This window comes from Oreochromis aureus, linkage group 6, assembly GCF_013358895.1.
Source record: "Oreochromis aureus strain Israel breed Guangdong linkage group 6, ZZ_aureus, whole genome shotgun sequence".
NCBI lineage: Eukaryota > Metazoa > Chordata > Actinopteri > Cichliformes > Cichlidae > Oreochromis > Oreochromis aureus.
The window spans coordinates 40414625-40436986 of NC_052947.1; the positions used below are offsets into that span (position 1 = coordinate 40414625).

At 41.2% G+C, this 22362-nt stretch overlaps 1 protein-coding gene across 3 annotated transcripts in view; it reads right to left on the minus strand.

Annotated features, from left to right (window-relative positions):
- sorcs3 (sortilin related VPS10 domain containing receptor 3) overlaps window positions 1-22362 on the minus strand; it is a 233671-nt gene that overhangs the window by 49040 nt on the left and 162269 nt on the right. For all 3 annotated transcript variants that reach the window (XM_031744408.2, XM_039614103.1, XM_039614102.1), the window contains exons 5-13: window positions 18248-18321; window positions 16876-16940; window positions 16176-16294; window positions 12004-12093; window positions 11347-11526; window positions 5333-5479; window positions 3648-3750; window positions 1295-1371; window positions 665-756 (exon numbers count right to left, since the gene is read on the minus strand). In XM_031744408.2, coding sequence (XP_031600268.2) covers window positions 665-756; window positions 1295-1371; window positions 3648-3750; window positions 5333-5479; window positions 11347-11526; window positions 12004-12093; window positions 16176-16294; window positions 16876-16940; window positions 18248-18321 — 947 coding nt within the window. The remainder of the gene's footprint in view (window positions 1-664; window positions 757-1294; window positions 1372-3647; window positions 3751-5332; window positions 5480-11346; window positions 11527-12003; window positions 12094-16175; window positions 16295-16875; window positions 16941-18247; window positions 18322-22362) is intronic.

Here is a 22362-nt window from a genome sequence, read left to right on the forward strand (position 1 = left end):
GCTCAGAAGATCGTCCCACGTTGCCACTGCCTTCATTTGGCTAAAAGCACTAACAACAGAAAAAGCGTTGCCATGCACCTATTATGAGATTCAGTCAGGGGAACTGTTTAAGCTAAAACTGCCTATGAAAGCTGCGATACAGTGACTGTGGAGATACTTATATCAATCTTTTTTTTTCTTCACTTCCTCTACCATCGCACTTAAATTGGTTGGGAGACAAAAACCCAGCAGGCTACACTTCACTGCTTCTAAAACTAATTTCAAAATTGTTGCAAAAGCGAGCGCACAGATCTGGTCTCACTTGGATTAGCTTGCACGGAGGCAAAGCAAGGCACCCGATTTGGCAAGAGGAAGACAACATGTTAATGAAAACAGTAAAAGGAGGCGGCGGCGGGGGGGGTCTGACTGCTGGCTGTTAATGATAAGTGGTCTGGGGGAAAAAAAAAGAAAACCCTCAAATTAGATTGGGTATGATTTTTTTTTCTCTTTTTTTAAGAGCCATAGTCAAAGTGCATCACTAAATGGATCAAGTGTCACATATAATATGCACATTCACTTTTTTTGGAACTCTAACTGTTGGATTAACCTTAAAAGAGCCATAGGAAATTGGAAAAGCAATTTAGGACAGGAAACTTGTCCAAAAAAGTTCTCTAAATGGACATACCACAAATGTCTAGTTGGCACAGATGGCTGCTTCACAGCAACAAGAGCCCCTCCTTTGTCCAGAAACCAAATATTGTGCTCCTCTTCAAAAATCTGAACAGACATTCACAGATATTAGTATCAAAAACACAGTGACAAAGGTTACAAAATTATGTCCCATTTCCAAAAAAGTTGGGTGAAATTCAGATAAAATTAAAATGCAGTGGATTGTAAACCATTTAAACCAGAAGCTCAATGTGAATTAGATGCTAGGAGCCCTAACAAGGGCAAAAACAGAATGTAAAAGGTGGGCAAGTCTCTCAGAGGTAAATATGGGAAGTTAAAGAGGTCGTTCTTCTGTTCATCACGGCCAAAAAGCCAGATTGAATGACCCAAGCAGGGAAGCACAATACTATAATAATTCAGCCGTTAATGATATCATTGTCTGCACTCTTGCTTTGCCGTGTAGCGTGTCTGAAGTGTCTTATAAAAAAGCCTGTTGTAACCTGCAGTGGAAACTAAAGGTGTTGCATAACAAGAAGCCAGAAAATACAATATTTGTAAAAGTGTTTAATTTTTTACATCATCTGTCAAAGTTTGAAACTGCTGCAGGTCTGCTGGCTGTGGGTGTAAATGTAGGTGTGAGGCTCACCGGTCTCCAGGTATTGCCAGCATCAGATGATATGAACATGCCAACATTGTTGTAAGAGAGCTCTGCTCCGATATTTCCTGCAGTGCACACACACACACACACACACACACACACACACACACACACACACACACACACACACACACACACACAAAGCATGAAAAACACAGTGAGATCTCACAAAGATAAGAGGCCATATGTGTTTTAAACACATGCTGTAAATCACACCATGTCTCTGATTAATTTATCATCTTGGCTTGATTCCCGTATTTGCTTGCTGACTAGCAAGTCATGTGAATAACAGAGAATATTTCATGTTAATTCCTGTGGATGCCTTCATTATGAGGACAGCGTAATGCGCGGTGTAGAAGAGGGTGGGTGCCTCTCTCGCGCCGTCATTCTGCGGTGTTGCAGCACGGCGCCTCCAAAGCCTTTTCCTGCGAGTGTGCAGTGAGTGAACTCGTTTCTTCTGTTGTACTGCTCTACTATCTTGGCCGCGGCTCAGTAAATAGGCACGTGTTTGATCTGGATGGTGTTTGTCATGTTGGTGAGATGATCTCTGCACCAGCTGACGTCTTAAAAGGCGCAGCGGGCAAAGTGAATCACGGTGCCAAAGCAAAGTCTCAGCCAGAAATACACACAAGCGCACATGAGTACATACTGTGCAAGCATCACGCTGGGAATGTATGTTTATTCAGCGTTTTCACATAACGAGGACAAAACAACATAAATGTACACGCTCAAAGCAAAACCAAGGGTTTTTTTCCTCCATTGGCGCTAACACATCTACTTCATCTCATTTCTCTTTCTTCCTTAACACTTACAGGCACACACAACACATAAGTGTGGCCTTTCCCCACACAAGGCATCAAAACTGATGGACACATCCACAACATGTCAGTCTATACGTGAAGCGGAGCTCCTGCGGTGCACTCTGCACAGTGAAGCTTAAAGAATCGCTGAGACAGAAGCTTAAGTGGGGGTCAAGTAGGGGTCACATCAGAGCTGCATTAGATAATCAGGCTGCTGACTGGGACGACTCTTGATCCTGTGAAATGTTAATTTTCATACTAAAATAGCAACATAAGGCAAAACTAAACCTGTGCGATGTTAATATGCAATATACTATTACAAATGTAAAATAACATTCTGGATTAGATGATGCATTATTATAATTAATATAACATTATTAATCAAAATCAGCATTGTACAAATTTGTTATTTTTACTATGCACCACTTCAGAAAAGCATTGATGACACTCTGATGAGACAGGCACAGGACTGTCCTGCACACACATGCAGAGAGACCAGGAGAAATACTGTGTAAAGGCCTCCTGTGTGATGTCATGCAACGCTGCTCAAGGCTGGCTGGTGTCGGTTTTCTGGAGGCTGCGGCTCCTGCTTGGTAAAATCAGTTGCAAAGAAAACCTGGTTGTCATTCCTTTGTTTGCTTACTGCATGGAAGAAACCCTCGGAAACAAACACAGTTTGCCTTCAAAGTAAAACTTATACCTTCAAAAACATGTTGGCTGGAGTTCTGGGGCACAGGCTTTACTTTAAAGTTTTAGTGCTGCTTAGAGAGTCGTTACTATGATTTTGCAGACTAGTCACCGTGTGCCGTGCAAACTACTGATGACCCAGAAGTACTGCTACTGAACACAGTAAGAGCTTTTCATCACCCAGTTGGGGAATGCGGTTTTTTTGCCTAGCAACTGGTGGTTGCCAGGGAGTTGCTGCTAACTGATTAACCTCCCCATGCTGGCTATTAATGCATAAATCAAATGTTAGTCATACTGTACATCTTGCATTTGAGCAACTGTAATAAGATGAATGTACTGTGATTTACTTGGACGCTCACTACCAAGAGCAAGAAAGACAGTTCATGGGTCGATTTTACCCGCAAACTGAACGTTTCTGTATGGACTTCATCATTTTTCTAATGGTAGCTGATGTTAGCCTGCCTGCTAATTTAGACAAAGAGTTTGCTTACTAACGTTATCACTAAAGAAATACCACCTGAAGCCATATCAGTGTGCTTGTGTGGAGTTTGTGTTGACGTCTATGTTGTGTTGATGTTGAGATGGAGCAGAAAAGAGGCAGTGGCAGTGAGGGAAGGCACCTGTGAGCAAGCATAAGCATGCACATTCCAAAATTCAACCTGCAACCTTCACATACAATCGAAATCAGTCCACAGTCTGTTAGAAGCAGCTGAAGCATCAGAGAAAATCCAGATTTTTAAGCTACCTTACATGTGCAGACATTGGTAAACGTAAAGTGTTCAGTGTATGAAAAAAAGTCATCTTATGCATTTTTAATGTGCAAACTGTCTTTGGTGTTCAGTGTTTTTACTCACCTGTGGCAACTATGATTCCCGGTGCAGAATTCTTGGTGGAAATTGTTCCTGACAAGTAAGGGTTCTCAGACATTTGGAGTTGTAGATGAAGGGAGCAGAAAGGCTGTAAAAGATTTAAAAGAAATCATAAACTGAAGTGGATGTTGATTTTAGAGAAAAGAAGCACCGAAGTTTAGATGCAGTGCCCAGACAAGTTGAAAATAAGAACAACTATGTATGCATACGTGCATCACTGTAAGTGGCAATAATAATGGACAAAGTATGATCTAACTCAGTCTTGCTATGCATCTAGCTTATCTAATTAACTGCCAGGTAATAGCATGGGAAGCAGTGCTGATCTGTTATGTGAAAATGATAGGGTCAGAAAAATTAGAGAACAAACAACAAAAAATTCCTGATTCATTAGTCTCCCAAAGAGCGCTAACGGTGCCTTCAGAAGTTTTGCTAATTACATTTAATCTGTCATTAAAACAAAGAATGATGGAATTTGCATTAAAGTGTGAAGTTGAGCCTCCAGGGCATGCAAACAACAGAAGACAATTACATTTGTTCACGGAGCAGAAAAAAACCCCGTGTCTGCTTTCATCTTTGCAGCAGACAGCGTGTCACTGGTGTAAGGACACCGAGGGCAGTGGGACTGAACAGGGTAATCAAAAGGAATCTACAGCAGTAATTAAAATGTCACATGAATGCACAATCACAGGGAACCTGTAAGCCACACCGCACGGCCCTGAAATAACCTCTTAAACAGCACGAAGTCCTCCTAATGTCTCAACCATGATTCCTGCTAACGGTCTGCCTGTTAGTTTTAGATGCAGGGAAGCTATCTAATGAGGACAGACCTTTAACACGTACAGCTGATCTGGATCTGCCGCTCGAGTACTGCATCTTCCTCATGATTAAAACAGAGGTTGGACACTATATTATGCACTAATATTAGTTTTTAGTACATGACTTGGACTAGCATGCACATGTCTATCTGGGCCGTGTGTACTCATCTAACTGTAATTAATTTAAATAGCTAGAATTCATTGAATAATCTGAGCATGCAGTTTTAAATGATAACCAGTTCTTAATGAATGGATGTTGCAGATCTTTTCCATGTGCTATACCACAGGTCCACGGTTCACTGGAAGGGGTTTCCTAAAAACTAGATTGCAGATTAAGCTAAGGTTTGCTTGTCCAGTGCAGGAAACATCTGGCTGTGGGAAATGTAACTGCTGACTTGGTGAGAATGTTCATACCTGTGAGAATCAGGGCTTTCACCAACTAAAAGACCAATTTCCAACTATTATTTACTACACAGATGATTTATTTTAGGTTTTAGAACAGGCTTCATGAGGGTGCATTCGTAAGCTCCGGCTATAGAGCAGTGCTACAAATCAGCAAAACATATTTTTGTGTGTGTGCATGTTTAGATGTCTTTGTGAGGACAGAAAATTTTCATGTTACTATACTTGTGGGGACCAACATCCCCGTCCCCAGAGTTTGAAGACATTTTTGAGGCTCAAAATGTGGTTTTAGTGTCAGGGTTACAGTTAGGTGTAGGCTGAGGGTTAGGGCAAGCAGCCCTATTATGTATAATAGATGTCCTCACTAAGATATGAAAACGAGTCTGTGTGTAATTTCCATACATTTCCATAAACACAAGACCCTAACCCTGACCCATTTGACGTCTACCTTACCAGTATGCAGTGGATGTCATTCCCCTCCAGGTCAGATGCAGGAGCCTGCAGGAGCCTCCAGTCCCGCCCTTTATTGTAGGTAATGTAGGTTTTCACCTGGTTGTCGTGCCTCTTGTTGGCGATTAACATGCCTTTAATTCCAGCCACCTGATTGGCACAGACACATAACAGGTTGAAACCCATCTTTAAAGCAAGTCATCAGGGAGCACTTCACACACAACACCCCTCCCAACACCCATAACAGTTAGGGCCTCAGTTGCGCATGAAAAAGCATACCTGGCACTCTCATCAGAAAAGGCATTTTGTGTATTGAGGCGGCAATCTTCACAACACCAGTTAAATGCAAATGGCACACTTATCCTTTCTTTCTTCAGCTGACAGTCTTGCAGACACCGTCAACAGAGCAGGCTGCCGTTTCTTACACTGTGCTCTCTGTAATTATATCCTTACACGTCTCAGTAATCTAGACAGTACAAAATGATGACGGTTGAGAAGTGACACCTTGTCTGTTTTCCAACAATTGAACCGAATCTCACACGCACACCTGTAACAGTGTAGACTCACAGTTCTCTGACCAAATCCACCCCGCCAGTCGTCTCTCAGGGATTAGACACATCCCTCAACAAAACCAAAGCATGACATGCAATGGAAAGGACAGAGTCACTCTAAATGGTTGCCATAGTGAGGGTCTCCACATGGATGTGTTTGCCTCCCCGAAGGGGCACGTCTGTATAAGTGGCACTAATAGGCAGCGCATTTGACATTGTCATAGAAACATGTGGCTCAGGATGGATGCGGCTAACGAGGGTCCTCCCGTCCTCATCCAACCTGACCTGTCAATCGTGGCAGTAATTATTTATTGCCTCCACCTCCTCTGTCAGATTCACACACACACACACACACCTGCAGGCAAACAAGCAGAACTTTATATGTCCAGCAGCATCCAGCCCTTTCTTTCCTCCCACATAACTTTCTTTAAGATACAGTGAAGGACGCAGATCTCTGTTCCAAAGCACAGATTACTCTGAAATGTGCTGATTTGCCGCCTTCACGCCACACTGATTGCTGCCATTTGCTGTGAGCGAGTGGAAATGGAACAAAGAATATTGCATGACAACTGTGCAGCAGCTCTTCAACCGAGACGTCCAACACTCAGCTGCTTTTAACACGAGCACGAGTCATGACTGTTGGTAAGGATTTGGCATTAACTTTTATATTTTGCGTTTGAATTTGAGTTTAATCTGCTTTGCTCCAGCAGACACTGGGTCACACTGACTGATTAGCACTGACTGCTCGTGGAAGGTGTGAGAATGGTCCTCTTTATTTTTGCATTTCCAAAAGTATGAACACAAGCTCTGGCAAAAAGTGTCGCCTCACCTGGAACATGTACAGTTTTTGTAGCAAACAAATTAAATGATATTGTTTTAACTATTTTGTGGTTTGGGGTTTTTTTTTAGATTGAGCACAGGAAACTAAATGTGGAATCATCATTATAAATGTTTAATATTTTCTTGCATCTCCTCAGCCTTTTATGTTGGACTGAATTATTTGGGGCAGGTTCCAACTTTCTTAAATAGTGTTATGACTGCAGTTCGGAGCTGTTCATGGACCAGTTTTGTGCTTCCGTTATGATTTTTCTTTTTACCTTTTGAAAAAAATAAATATTCATCCTCATTTATTGTATTTTAGGTGTGTTTCATGAAGCTATAATGATCACTTATTAAAGTATTATTACTAATTATTTAAACCAGAACTGTTTTGCGATTTGTTTGCAACAGAGTAAAAGAGTCAAAGGAACATTTTCTGAGTGTGTGAGATCTAATTTTGAGGTTTTGCCAAGAGTGTGTAGAAGACAAATGAAATGTCTCTAATGCAGTTAAACATCAATATGAATCGATTTTACTGGATCTGCAAAAGATTTCATTTTGCTCTAGCCTGACCTAATTTTCAAAGAAAGGGCACAGATTTATAGAGCTGGAAGCAGAGAATAAATGAGATTATTTATTGATTGTCAAGCCTTTGAAAACTTTTTTATCAAGATTACCCAGAAAAGGAACAAACACTGTCCTGTATGACCTTTCACCTTGTTTTTAATGCTTAATGTTTGAGTTTGTTTTGGGGGGTCGAGGGAACACCAATGAACTCACATTGTGTAAAAATTCAAAGATTTGCACGATGCAAACAATAATCTTCAATAAGCATAGTTATTACTGTGCAGCAGAAATGGCGTTGTACAAAGAAGTGAGCAATTGTGGACTGGTTCTATAAGCTCATCACTAATAATTTGGGATATTTTGTTGTTGAAGCTTTGCCTGCTCACCCTTTCCTGTGCCTGCCCCGTCTCACTTCCTCTGTACCAGGTATTCTATGTAAAATCAGCAAGTAGTTAAAGCTGCTGGTATGTCACAGTTCCACACAGGGTGTTCTGTGGCAGTGCATGATGTAGAAGTCTACAGCATTAACGAGATCACTTTTTACAGAAACGGTTACTGATTTGCATATTTTAACTGAAACCAGAATCTTATGTTATTCCTAATCTAGCACCTAAAACTGGCCAAGCACAATAAGTTACCTAGACCTGCAGTATTGTGCAAAAGTGAGCCAACCCTCTTTTGTTTGTGTTTTGCTTCCATGCAGCCAGATGTTCTTGTCATTTTTAAAGTGGTCGTGTGGAATCATCTTGGCAAAGAACAACACAAACATCAGCCAGCATCCAAGGAAGATGTTGGAATGTCCTTCAAGGAGCCAGGAGAACTATTCCTAAAGACTATTTGCAGAGATTAAATTTGCTGTGTTAAAGAATAAAGGTGGTCGTACCAAAAAATGACTTTCAAGGTTGTTTAAATTGTACAAACACTGTTTTTGCCTTCTATACTGGAGCACACGTTTCAATACACTCATGGCCGGAAATATAAAGAAATGGGGGATAGCTCATGACCTTTGCAGTTACTGTGCTGTTCTTTTGCTCTTAAGTGAATATACAACCTTACGTCTGACAACATGACCTTGTGAGCACCATCTGCCAGTACTCCATCCATCAGCTGGTTGTGGTGGTGTGATAGAAAATGTTAAGATTTTGTCCTCTCTATTTTGTTGATCCATTTTTCTACGGATGTGTGGAAGGCTCAGCGGTATCCTGATTTTGTCTTCATATCATCCTCTATTTCAAGATATACTCGTTTGCACAGAATGTTCTGATTGTCTTCTACGACCATGGCTGGTTGATAACTTGTTCCTATAAATGATTCTATGCTTGTTATTATTCTCGGTCAAATACCGTGCAGAATGCTGTCGTCATCTATTGTTGTTTGACCCGTTTACAAAGGCAAATTCAAATCTCAGAGAGACGGCTCGTTTGTGTCCAGATTGATTTCCATAACAGTAGTAAGCAGTTTTGCACTGAAGTGGACAATCATAGTCTATGAGCAAACTGCTCACGAGAACATGACTGAGAATATAACAAAAAGATCCAAGATTGTGCATCTACACCGCACAGATGGGACTGGCATATATTTGATGTCAGTAGTTTGTCTGAATCATCTGTTGAACGTTGCGTTGTTGGGTTTGCACTTGCTGGTGGGAAAACACAGCCATGAAGAACCACATCATCCTGAGTATCAGTATCATCCAGATCATTAAATACTCTCCACCGACAACAACCCACTTAATGTCTCCAATCAATCATCCTGAACTGTTTATTGTGAGGCGAGAGAGAGATGATTTTTGATACAGTGAACTCCGCACAATCTGAGTGCTAATCGTCAAAGAGCCACCTGCTAAGCCCACTCTCAGACTGAAGGAAGCTTTAGCAGGTGATGTAGAGCCCTGATGTCAACAGAAAATTAGTTTGCACAACAAAAGCTCATGATTACAAAAATTGCCCTTATCCAATCTGACTGACAATAAAATAATCCCTCTAATTTTGGAGATAATTGTCCAATTTTCTGTGTGGGGAAAAAAAGAATAATTGATTTGTGGAGGGAGGGTGCACAAAGAACAGAGGCTCTCTGGGAAGAGAAGTGACTTCTAACAAAACAACTTTCCCATAGTTCGCCGTCTCCGACTGGAGCTGCAGCTTCTCTCTGAAACGTCTCCTGTGTGAAGAACGGTTTGTCACGGAGCAACAACAATAAACGAGATGAATTCTGTCGCACATATCTTTCCTTGTGTAATGGCTCTGAATTATCAGGGTAGCAGTGTGTCATCTCTCTTGTTTAGGTTCAGATCGAGAAATGTGGCCGAGCCAAACACGATTAAAGCGCTTTTGTCGTGCTGCTTGGTTAAATGCCTTAACAACTGCTGCATAGAAATAGAAACTGCGCACACACTCACGTATGCACATACTGTGCAGGGCAAGTAATGGCATTGTTAATTACCATCCTGCTGTTACTGCTGCTGGCCAATATCTCACTTCCTTCCACACTCTCTCAGTCACACCTGCCAGTGTAGGACTGATAAACTGGGTTCACCCGGGAGTGGAGAAGGGAATTCTACTATGAATACAAAACCGTATAGCAGGCAGCAGGTTAGCTAACAAGGTCATTACAAGTCCAGAGCTGCATGGCAGTGAGCCCCATTAAATGCACTCTTTACACTGTATGCATGTTTGCAGGGAGGAAGCCCGCAGCCTGAAATGCAAACCTGACTCTGAGAAGTTCCAGCAGTGCTGTTGCACACAACTGCAGGTTTTATTAGTATTCATGTTTGTTCTGTAATGTCAATAATATGCTTAAACGGATGGAACAGTATCATCATCATCATCAATATTAACCACAGTTTATCTTATCTTTATAATACTGCATATTAATGCAACAAATACAGATACGTTTTGCTCAATTTAATGCAGAAAACTAGTGTGCACAAAAACACACACACACACAAAGCCAATGACTTAAGTGAGCTAAAATCCGTATGTGGAACGTACCTTATTAAACAGCCTTCGTTATTTTGTGTTGATAGCAGTGATAATAAATGCACAATGAATAAAATATGTAAAATAGCTCTAAGTAAGCAGCAGAAAGAAGAAAAAAGCCAAAATGCAGCAAAAGTTGGAAGTTTCCCAATCCTTCTCTGGGTCGAATGGTTCAACTGGCTGATATGATGGGCTGAGACATCGATATTAGCGATTATTCATCCAGTCACCTGCCAGGTACTTTTTATTAAGCGCCTGCTTAAGGATGACTGCTTTTTTAAAGGCTACTTTCAGTTGGTGTCCATGCCACTTTTCACCAGAGCAATACAATAGCTGCCTTGGTACCAACAGCGCTCTTTCTCACCGTCATATTGATTGATTGATCTTGATGCAGGACGTCTCATTCCGGTGCTGCTGAGTTACTGTTTACGACAAAACTAACCACAACGATCTGGCTGCTAATAACAGTTTTTGCTGATGCGTTAGAGGCGTGTTTGATAGGAGGATTCTGGAGCTCTTAATTTACACCAGCATTAAAGTCATATTGTTTCACAGTGTGAGCTGATATTCAATAGTAATACCTCACATTGAGTTAATGTTCAAATAAAAATGCTGAAGACTTCAACAACAGCTAAAAGAAAAAAGCCTCTGTGTACCACACTGTCAAATATATGGTTAAAATTCATATATTTAAAGCGTATCTATCATACTTCCCTTAATTTCTGTCATATATACACTGTTAAAACATTGAACAAACATTACCAATACTATCCAAACAATCCCTATGAGTCAAAAGCTCCGACTATTCTAAATGCTCTGTCACAGTTCAGCTCTGCTCTTGGCTCTGTTTGACTAAAAATGGTCACCTCATTCACTCATGCTGTCATGGACACAGTAACTTGTATTTCACACCTTTTGTTGATTGTGTTGTTGTTTTTGCTGTGAAACAGCTCTTCTCCAATAATGTTGACACACACATGTACCTGTACCTGTTTACCATATCGCAGATCTAATGAGTGAAAATAATACTAATCCCTGTAATTTCCCATGAATTCATTATTTCAGAATCCACGCAGGGTGACTAATTTCATCAGGCGTCTACCTCGTATAGGTCTAGCATCTGGTTCCCTCCAATGCCCCTGGTGGTCTTGACATTTTCCATGGCCAAGGTGAAATAGATCCCTCTGGTGTCAGACAGGTAGAGGTTATAGGTGTCATTCTGGTTCCATTCCTGCACTGCAGCAAATACCTGCTTCTCGTCAGTGCTGACGATGTGTAAATCCTATCAAGAGAGCGGAGGGAGAGATTAAGAGGAGTTATGACCGGAGGCAGAGAGGTGACGGATTAGAACATGCTGACCCCATGGGGCTGGTCATGAGATCAATGCTGAGGTGTGAATATAAATGGTTGATGACATACTGTAAAGAATGGGCCTTATTCTTAATATGGAGTAAGTTATACAAGTGTGAATTGAAATGGGCAGTGAGGTGATTTTTTCTATATTATATCAGAAATTAGAAGCTGTTTAGAAGAACCTTTTTTAAATGAAATGTCTTACATTCATCTCGGCCTTAATGTTCTATATTATACCTTTGTTTGGTTTTACCAGTGAATGGAAATTCCAGAAAAATGGAAAAATGTGATCCAAATTCTGACCCTAAACAAGTCACCGGTGAGCTGATGGGTGTGTCATAGGTTAAAAGCATTTCTGTGTGTCATCATCATCATCATCATCAAGTAAAAAGGCACTGCAGCTTACCTTAGGCAGGGAATATTTGGGCAGCTTGATTTGTATAAATGGCTCTCTCTTGTAGGACACATAATATGTGGCTCGCCCTGATGTAGGAACCTAGAACATATAATACTCTATTAATTAAAGGAGTATAGATGCTTGTACACATCTAATTCACGATGAGACTTCTTCCTCACCCATGTGATCAGCAGTATGACAGTGCACCCGAATCTATCAGCTGTAGCACATTAGTGACTATTATTAACCTTGTTTCCACATTGTAACCAATCTTGTGATTTTCGTCCTCATACTTTACCGTCTGACAAGAATTTTGTTACCAGAAACTTTTTGGCTTTCACGCGTATTTGTCCAGTTGATTAAGAACGCTATGGTTGAATTCAGGCAATCAGTCCATGTGGAGAGCAAAACAAAAGACTGCATTTACCAAAAACACAGTTTCAACAGCCATAAGCAAATTTTTTTAAATTGCCAACAGCAGCTGAGAGAAAAGTAGCTACTGGTCCAGTTTTCTGTTGGCTGCACTGGTTACACACCTTGAATTGAAACTGAAACTCTACATTTCAATCAAATCTTCATGGTTTCATTTAAAATTCATTGAGGTTTTGTTAATAGTCATGCAATAATGTAAGTGTCCAAGTACTTATGGATCTGACTGTACACATACATGTTTTTAATGTGTATGTTGTATATGTGTATGTCAGTGCGCCTCAGGGTGGCTGTGGCTACAATGTAGCTTGCCATCACCAGTGTGTGAATGGGTGGATGACTGGATATGTAAAGCGCTTTGGGGTCCTTAGGGACTTTTAAGGCGCTATATAAATACAGGCCATTTACCATTTACCATGTTTGGTGGTTAGAAGTGAAACTGGAAGACTTTTATGTGTGAATATTTGATGATATTTCTGTAGTTGTATTTGTATCTTACAGCCCAGTAACAGTGGCTCCATATAGTAGTTTCACATTCATTTGCCAAGTGAAACGTTGTTGGTTAAGTTCCAGTCAGAACCACAAATCCCCTTTGGAGTTGTGCCAGGAAGGGGATCCAGCGTAAAACTGTGAAATGGGCTACCTGCTGTGAGCACACTTTGTGACAAGGGAACAAGCAAACTAAACGCACATTTAGGCCCAATAACAACTGATTAAAAATGAACAACTGACTAAATCTGGTAAAAGGTATTTTTTTCTCTTATGAGATTAAATGAGACTAACTTTTGTCGTCACAATATAATACGTGATACACGTCCTTCTATACTCCTCGAAGCTTTGGCTAGAGTCTCAGGATACTTTTCAAAGTAGCAGTTCTCTCTGACTTTCAGATTTGCTGCTGCTAAACAAATGCAGAGAAGAAGGCCTTATGTGTCACCTCATTACTGACATCATACCATATTTGTCTAAACAATTAAAGTTTGGGAAAAAGCACACATCAATTTCTGACTTTTTCTCCTCCTTATTTTCAAGGCAATGCTGAATATTGTGGCTACCCAGGAGTCTTTTCTATTCTTTTTTTTTTTTTTAACTCAGCCATTTATAGCCATCTCCTGGCTTGGGTTCAGAGGATGCAGCCCAGGTGTCAATGCACTGGTGGTTTCAAAGTGGACTTTGGTAAATATCTCATAGGAGAATCAATAGTCTCATTATTCTTTGTCAAGAGAAATCTTTAAGTTACCTAACTGAGCCTCATCTGCTGTCTAGGAAAGAAAAAAACTCATCCTTAATGGTCTAGACCCTTTGCAAACACTAAGCTGTTAGCTTATGCAGCAAGGAAACACAGGAATGGTGGGTGATGGAGAATTGTCATTAGGCACAAGACCACAGAAGACAGAAGCACTTTGTACAAATAGAGAAGCACCCAGCAAAGTGAGACTGCAGGTTCATAACCTACTTTTCTTCCCTGTCAATAACACTATGAAATTCATTAGAGGAAAACCTTCAAATCAAAGCTGTGGTTCTTGACTAAAGAGAAGTGAAGTCAGCATTAATGTTGTACGACAGAGGCGATTCTTTTACCGATCTTGCAAGCGCTGCGAGTGGTCCAGCAGAGAGAAAACACTGAGCACTGAGAGGAAATATAGCAGCCTAGCAGCGAGCGCTGTAGAACAGTCCCACATGCAATCGAGTGAAGGAGCAGGAGATCGATGGCTGGGTAACCAGAGGCAGTTTGAACTTTAAGAGGAATTGGTATGATGGATTTTTTTTCCCATCCCTTTCAGGATCTTTCATCTGTGACGCATACGTGCTAAAATGTGGAGGTGCTTGAATTGAAGGGGTGGTTCTGGTTGAGTGCTTGTGAGTTTATTTGAAAGACTTGAGAGAGGTCAAACAGGATTGAAGGATCTTCGGAGAACCACTATTTCTTTGTCTAATGTGCTGCCAAGGGCAGAAAAGGTTCCAGAGGAAGGACTTGCCTGCAGGTGACTGAAGCTGAGTTTCTGAACCCACCCATTCTCTACTGAATAAAACATTTAGTAGGATCAAACAGCAAGAGAATTTACAACTACTGCACCTCAAAATCATGATATAAATTAATAATATTAACTTAAAACCTATCCCCACAAAACTTGTGGGGATAGGTTAATTGGATAATCCAAATTGCCACTAGGTGTAAATGTGCGAGTGAATGTGAGTGCGAATGGTTGTCTGTCCTTGTGTGTTGGCCCTGCGACAGACTGGCGACCTGTCCAGGGCGTACCCCGCCTCTCGCCCTATGACAGCTGGGATAGGCTCCAGCGCCCCCCGCGACCCTGAAAAGGATAAGCGGAAGCAAATGGATGGATGGATGGATGGAACTTAAAATGGTATTCAGAACATCCAGCTATGATTATAAAATACATCTAGTTGGATGACTCAATTTCTGAGGCTGGTGTAAGTCTATGTGATGCTTCTGTTGGCTGTGAAGAGGTGAAAGGGGTCAGGGTCTTTGGAGGACTAGGTAACTAGTTTGTTTTGGCAGTGTCGAGGACAGGTGCCATCTACTGTAGCTGTTGCTGTAAAACCTGAAAATCGTGAAGTTTTTTGCAGGTGGTTTAAGAAGATGCAGCTATGAGTTGACGTTTGCAAGACTTGTAGCCACCGTCTCATCAACATCCATTTTTAAAAAGGTAAACCGATAATGAGAAACCAAAACCAGATCCATCTTTTCCCTTCTGCCTAAAACATTTTTAGAACATATCAAATACCACTGCAGTTTTTTTTGAGGAAAATCTGAATAAAACTGGCATTGCCATGGACTAGGTGTGTAATTATCCCGACGTTTTCTGTTGACTTTTAAATGTATGAAACCTCATTTGCACAATGTCAAAGTAAATAATATTCACGCTGGAGAGGAAATTAAAATACAACCCATAAATTGCATCTGTGTTACTTGGGATTCAGGACATTACCATTTCAGATTTTTCTGTTGCACAAATCGTGATTAATATGACACACCACTCTGTGGCTAGGATGAATATTAAAACTGCTCACACAGGAAAACAAAGCACAAATGTTCAGTTGAGGTTAACATGAAATGATTTTTACATATTTTATTCCTGCCAAATGAAATCATTTGTATAGGACAAAAAAATCTCATACCAGAAATAGTATGACAGGAAAGAAACACCTGAATTTAGCAATATTTTAAATCAGTTTCAACAGATCAAAAACAATTTGAGGCCGCCTGTAGCGCGAATGTTCCTAAAGTCACTCTGCCCTTAATGGCCATTTATCTAAAAGCCATTCAAATCCACACTTGCAGTTTATGCAAAAAGCTGAGTGTGCTTCTCAATGTAGGAGATATACCATATCTTGCATACCTTTAAATATGCATATGCACGGGGTGACCATGGCTCAGGGGGTTGGGAAGGGCACCTGTAACCGGAAGGTCGCCGGTTCGATCCCCGGCCTCTCTGTCCTGGTCGTTGTGTCCTTGGGCAAGACACTTCACCTACCGCCTACTGGTGTTGGCCAGAGGGGCCGATGGCGCGATATGGCAGCCTCGCTTCTGTCAGTCTGCCCCAGGGCAGCTGTGGCTACAACCGTAGCTGCCTCCACCAGTGTGTGAATGTGAGCGTGAATGAATAATGTCATTGTAAAGCGCTTTGGGTGCCTTAAAAAGTGCTATATAAATCCAATGCATTATTATTATTATTATAATTCATCATGGATCAGATAGTGATGGAACAGAGTGTACAAAGCCCTACCTGAATGAATATGTAGTCATCTTGAACCACCAAAGAGCTGATGTCGATGTAACCAGGGAACGGGTAGTTCCTGTTAGCTTCTGTGCACATCTGAGCTCTGCACGTGACATACTGCACATCTGTCACATAGGAAGAAATGCAGGATTAGCATTATGTATTCTGTTAGTCCACATATACCGAATAACAGCTGTAGCAAGATTTTGTAACGAGTGATGAGTTAAAAGTGTCTTTGTAAGCTAACCATTTCCTTCCCAATTAGATCAAATTATTTTTTTCATCTTATTTGCAGAGTGCAGAGTCTCTCTGAATAATTTGCCTCTCTGTGTAGCACCTGATTCATTTTCATTGTGTAGACGCCATAAACGAGCATCTCCATCTGTCAATCATACGACACCAATATGAGGAAAAAAGCAAGACTAGGTTTTTGCAGTGACGCTACACCAACATCATACAGTGGCAGTTTCACTTATGTTGCCTACAGTATAGATGACCTTGATCTTGTGGCCTTTCAGAGTTACGGGGGCGACATTCACTGAATGAGAGGGAAAATAAAAGAGGCCATATTCATCAGGAATCATACGCTGGGTTCATTGGTGGGGTGAGCCAATGCCGTTTCCTTGGGGACGACTTCTTTTCACAAAGAGGAATTCATGCCTATAGACACCTGCTCATTACTCATCTTTGTGTGTAAGACACCTACTTCCATCTGGTGTGTGAGCTTCCATGTGGACCAGATCTGGCTCCCTGTCTAGGCCTGTGACAGACCTGGGAGAGAACGAAAAAGTTGAATATAAAGAGAATTTTTAAACATAGCAAAAAAGAAAAGGATGTAAAGGAGAAGCTATTTCTGTCATACTGGTTAATTAGAAATTAAACTATTGTGCATTTTCTGTTCTGTATATACTTTTGCAAGAGTAGTTGTTCCCCTTAAACATGGTCACGATTTAGCATTTACACAAGTCAATGAACACGTATTTAAACGTTCCCCACCAAATATTTTTGCTACTATTAGCTCTGTATGAGTACAAACCCCTCCCCCCATAAAATCTCAGATCTTAGACATAGTAAGGAGAACAGAGTAAAGCCCAAATCCCATTTCAGCAAAATACAACAATGCAATACAATCTCCTTATCTTCGACTGAATGGTACAAGGCCACTACACTCTCTGACTATGACTGTATCTCAGAGAATAATCGTGCTTTCTTGTTCATTTCACTGCTGGTGGATTAGACTAGATGGATACAGCGCTCCCATTGTGGTGGTATTTCATAGCCCCTGGAGGCTGATGAGGCCATTGTCTAAATACGGCCAACTGGAGGACTGCCTAGCCATTGCTAAAGTCTCATCCAGTGTTTAAATGTCCTTGAGGGGGCTTTGGCAGTGAAGGGCAAACCCTACAACGGATTGTGCACACTATTTAGGATTATGCCACAATGGCAAAGAAAGCTCCAGATTTATGCAAGTTATGGTGCAAATAGCCAAAAGCAATCCCACGCACACCCCAGTCACATCAGAGTGGGGCAGCGAGCACTGAGCTGGAATATATTCAGCCCTACGTTTGTGATGAGTGTGCACTTTCAGACATAGTAGGTACACTGCAGGGGGAGTGAGCAGCAGACATGACTGGATAGGAAGCGACAGGAACGTCCTGGATCCATTATTAGTCATAGCTCATGTATCTGCATGTATGTATCTGTAGAGATCCACCCCTCTTCCTTCTACTGCAAATGTAAAAATAATAATTTGGTCTTGCAGGACGCCTGATATGAACAGGGTGTGAGTGTGAGAAATGAAGTGGAATGTGACATGCCCTCGGACGCTGAATGCAAAACGCGTTCTGAAGAAGGAGATTAATCTCTGCCTGATTGTATCAAGGGGTAGAAAATGTGCAGAATTTTAGCAGCATCACCAGTCAGTCACATAGCTTGTTCTAAGCCATCAATATCATTTGCTCAGTCGCCCCGAACATGAGCAACACTTTCTGCATTCCTGAGCAAACAAAACTTTGGGGAAGAGGAATGGAGCAGAATAAAAAGGGGGAAAAGTGGAGATGTGAGAATGAGTGACTCACCAGTAGAATCTGTTTGGCGTGACGTGTTCGTGGATGAGCTGCCATTTTCTTCCAAAGTCGACCGAGCTGTACAGCTGCAGAGATATGAGAGAAAGGGGGGAAAACACAAGTCTTTTAGCAAGACGAACATGTTTCTCCATTCATCTGGATTCTAATCACAAGAGACGATGAGTGATTTTTAGACACGGCTGGTTAATTTCAGGGTAGAGGTTAGCCTGGGGCATTATCGGTAGATGGGCTGCCATACCACTGAAATGCTATCATCATCAATGACCGACCATTTAAGCTAGCATATTATCACAGACAGAAGCATCTCTATTCCCTTCTCGTGTTACGAATAAGAGGTATAGATCTGAAGATGAAGCATTTTATGCTAATAACACATATATAATTCACCTCTCGCCCCTGCGGGCGTTCTTTATCCTTCAAGCTCGGGTCCTCTACCAGAAGCCTGGAAGCTTGATGGTCCTGCGCAGTATCTTAGCTGTTCCTAGGACTGCGCTCTTCTGGACAGAGGTCTCGGATGTTGTTCCTGGGATCTGGAGTCACTTCACCGAATGCTACGATTTCCACTGGGACGGCTGTTACCTTCACCCTCCACATCTTTTCAAGTTCTTCTCTCAACCTGAGCTTCTCGTGTTCCATGTTCATTCAGTATAGCTACATCTATCAATACAGCCTCCTTCCTCTGCTTGTCCACCACTACTATCTGGAATTCCCACAGGATCTTAGCTCGGTCAGTCTTGACCATCCTAAGGGGGGTCAACGATTTTGACATTCAGGCTTCCACCAACATCTGTGTTATACTCAGCACAGATGTTCCTGTATACTATACTATGGTGTTCCATGTATGTCCTGCCTGCCAGCATCTTGCACCCTGCTGTTATGTGCTGGATTGTCTCAGGGACATCTTTACACAGCCTGGACCTGGAGCCTTCCCTGGGGTCATGCCTGGTGTGGTAGACCTCTGCCTCCTAGATCTCAGACATCTGAGATCTCTGTCCAGAAGAGCACAGTCCTAGGAACAGCAACGATACTGTGTAGGACCCTCATGCTCCCAGGCCTCTGGTAGAAGACCTGAGCTTGAAGGATAAAGACCACCCGCAGGAGCGAGAGGGGAATTTTTTATATAATGTATATAATGTGGCCAACTTCAGCTTGATGAGTAAGTACTTGAAGATCTTTGGGAAGTTTTGGTTCGAAAAATGAATGTTGGACACAAACTTTTCTCCAAACCCTTATTTCTGTCATTGGAATTTCTACAAATGCATGGAATGATATATGCTCAGCTGGCATACAGAATCATAGCATGGAGTCACTGGCCCAATTTTAATGTACTAATTACATTTTCTTGTGCTCGAGCAAACGATTAATAACCCTGGTGCATTTTCCAAGTCTCTATTGATTGATGTTGTAGAAACAGCACCCTTGCTGGGCCTGTGTATTATTATTTTCATGCAGCTCTGTGAGTCCGTAGCCCCATCTGAGGGCTATGCTAATGTTCCCACTTGTTGTCTTTTATCACAGCAAATCTGAAACTTACTCTGATAAAAAGGATACACATTTGTCACCTGCTGCAAATGTATTTTGCCAGTATTGCAGGGGAAACTATGTCACCAGGTAGGCTTTTTTCGTGTACATTTACAGCAATATAGTGCCATACATGTGCAGACTGCAGGCTACCTTCATCATCTATTTTAAAGTTGGTGTGATTCATTGGATTTCACTTGTTTGTGTCTACCTCTTCATAAACAGAATAAATGCAAATTCGTTAGCTGGGGAGCACCACTTTACAAATGCAGATATCAAAACACATGGATCCAAGGACACACACTATGAGCAAGAAATAGAAACAATGCCGACACACTGCTTTGCAAAATTTAAAAGACTTTTAATAAACACACTTAGCATTGTCATCAGACCAGTTCTCAGATATAGTGAGGGTGATGTCAGCTGCCAGCCTTCACAGGAGTGGAAGTTCATTTCTGTCTGTATCCACAAACTTATTCTTTCAACCATTACCCACAGTTGCCATAAGTGATGGTAGAAATGTAGATCGCCAAGTCAATAAATAGATTTGCCTTCATGTCAGTTGTTTCTTAACCACAACATTACTGGTACAGTGTCCACATTACTGAAGATGCTGTAATCCATCTGTCAATCAACCACTGGACTTTTCTCTCACTTATGAACAAAACCTTGTAATACCTTAAGTCCCTCCATTGGTGAAAGACACGCCACCCTTTTCCGGCTGAGACCCTTTCAGACTTGGAAATGCTAACCCTCATGTCGACCAATTTTCAATCGACTGGAAACAGCCCTAGTGGAAGTTGAAGCTATCAGGACGACATCATCATAAACAAGCTGTGATATTAACAATATGGAACCCGACATCCCTCCTAGAAATTCTATCCATAAAAATTATGAAGCGAACAAAGATCAGCTGGATGAAGTACAAGCCAGCTGTTAAGTATGTCTCATTGCCTTTCTGGAGATGTTAAGGGCCTATCAATAAAACTAATGAAGGGGGGTTCCAACCTGATTACCCCAAAGAAGTGTTTACCCCTCCCCCACTCAAAGCACAAGACACTAGGATAATTGTTCTTATGGATTTTAACACCAAGTCTGATGAGCTTAACTCGTAAATTCTCCTCCAATCTTATTTAACCTCCCAAGATCCGAACTCTTTCATGGCATACATTTTCAATTTCTCTATGCTATTTGGGCTGATTGGGATCTGATGAATGTAAAAACAAAGAATTACCAGTTTTGTTTTGTTTTTTAGCTGATTTTTGTTTCTGAGAAAAATGAGATCCACATATGAGGACATTCGTTAAAATTTTGATATAACAGTGGCAGTATAATGTCCTCATAAGTGGATATCAGGTCCTTGTAGAGCAAAATTTAGCATTTTGGTCTAGAAAACCCAAAATGTGATGTCCACATATGTGGACGTCATGTCCTAGGAGGTTAAAATGGGCAATGAAGCAGGTGATGCTTTAAGGTGTGGATATAGCTTGCAATTGAGAAGTTGCTACTGCTTAAATTGAGTGTGTGAATATGCGTGTGAATGGGTGAATGACTGAATGTAGTGTAAAGTGCTTTTGGGTCCTTAGGGACTAAGTAAAGCGCTATACAAATACAGGCCATTTACCATTTTTAAATGTGCAGTATACTCAGTTTCTTTGTTGTGATCCACCTCAAGACATTTCTTTCTAAAAATACCAATACAATCAAAATGCTGAAACTGAGGCTTCAAAATAGAGCCATCTAACCGATGAGTGATGTCACTGTAGCTACATCCATCTTACTATAAAAGCTATGTAAGCGAACACATCCCCAGCACAACACATGGTAAACAATAGCCTTGAAGAAAAACAATTACCGGAGATCATTTATTTGAATTTCGAGAGCTGAACCTTTCCCTTCCCGTCATATGTCTATAAATGTCTACTTGCACCACAAACCCATTTGTTCTAATTTCAGACCGCTTTAAGGAATCATATCATTTTGGCCAGAAACCATCGAGAAACGTGACCACAGCTGCATTTTCAAAAGGGTTTTTGATCTTATCTTTGGCACACAGATGATACTTTTCCTTTCTTTTATCCTCCTTCACAGAAATGTTTTACACTGTCACTCTCCCTAAATGACTTTTACATGTTAGCAGTCTTCGGTTAGTGATGAGTTAACAGTTCAGCTTTCCTCTTTATCAACCTTCTCAGTACAAGCTGCTGCAAATACTCCTAATTTTATTTTTATTGTAGCAACGAAAACTTGTTGCTACATCTTTGAACCACTGATGTCCACTTCTCCCTTCTACAGTACAACTGATCCTGCTTTCCACTACAGCAGCCACAAAATCCTTCTGTAGTCTATACTGTAAGCCCCTGTACACCAAGTATCAATAGGTTAATCTCTGCTGACACCCTTACAAAGCCTCATACTGGATATCTATCTATAATAACAAAAATGCTATATGGGGTCTTGACAGTTATCATCTTCCAAGTTCCTCGTGCCATGGCAGGTACCACCGAGTTCTTACTCATAGAAACTTGATGCAATCAGTTGAGGGATCCATGTTCTATCGTGCAGACAAACTAGCCTTGGTCGAT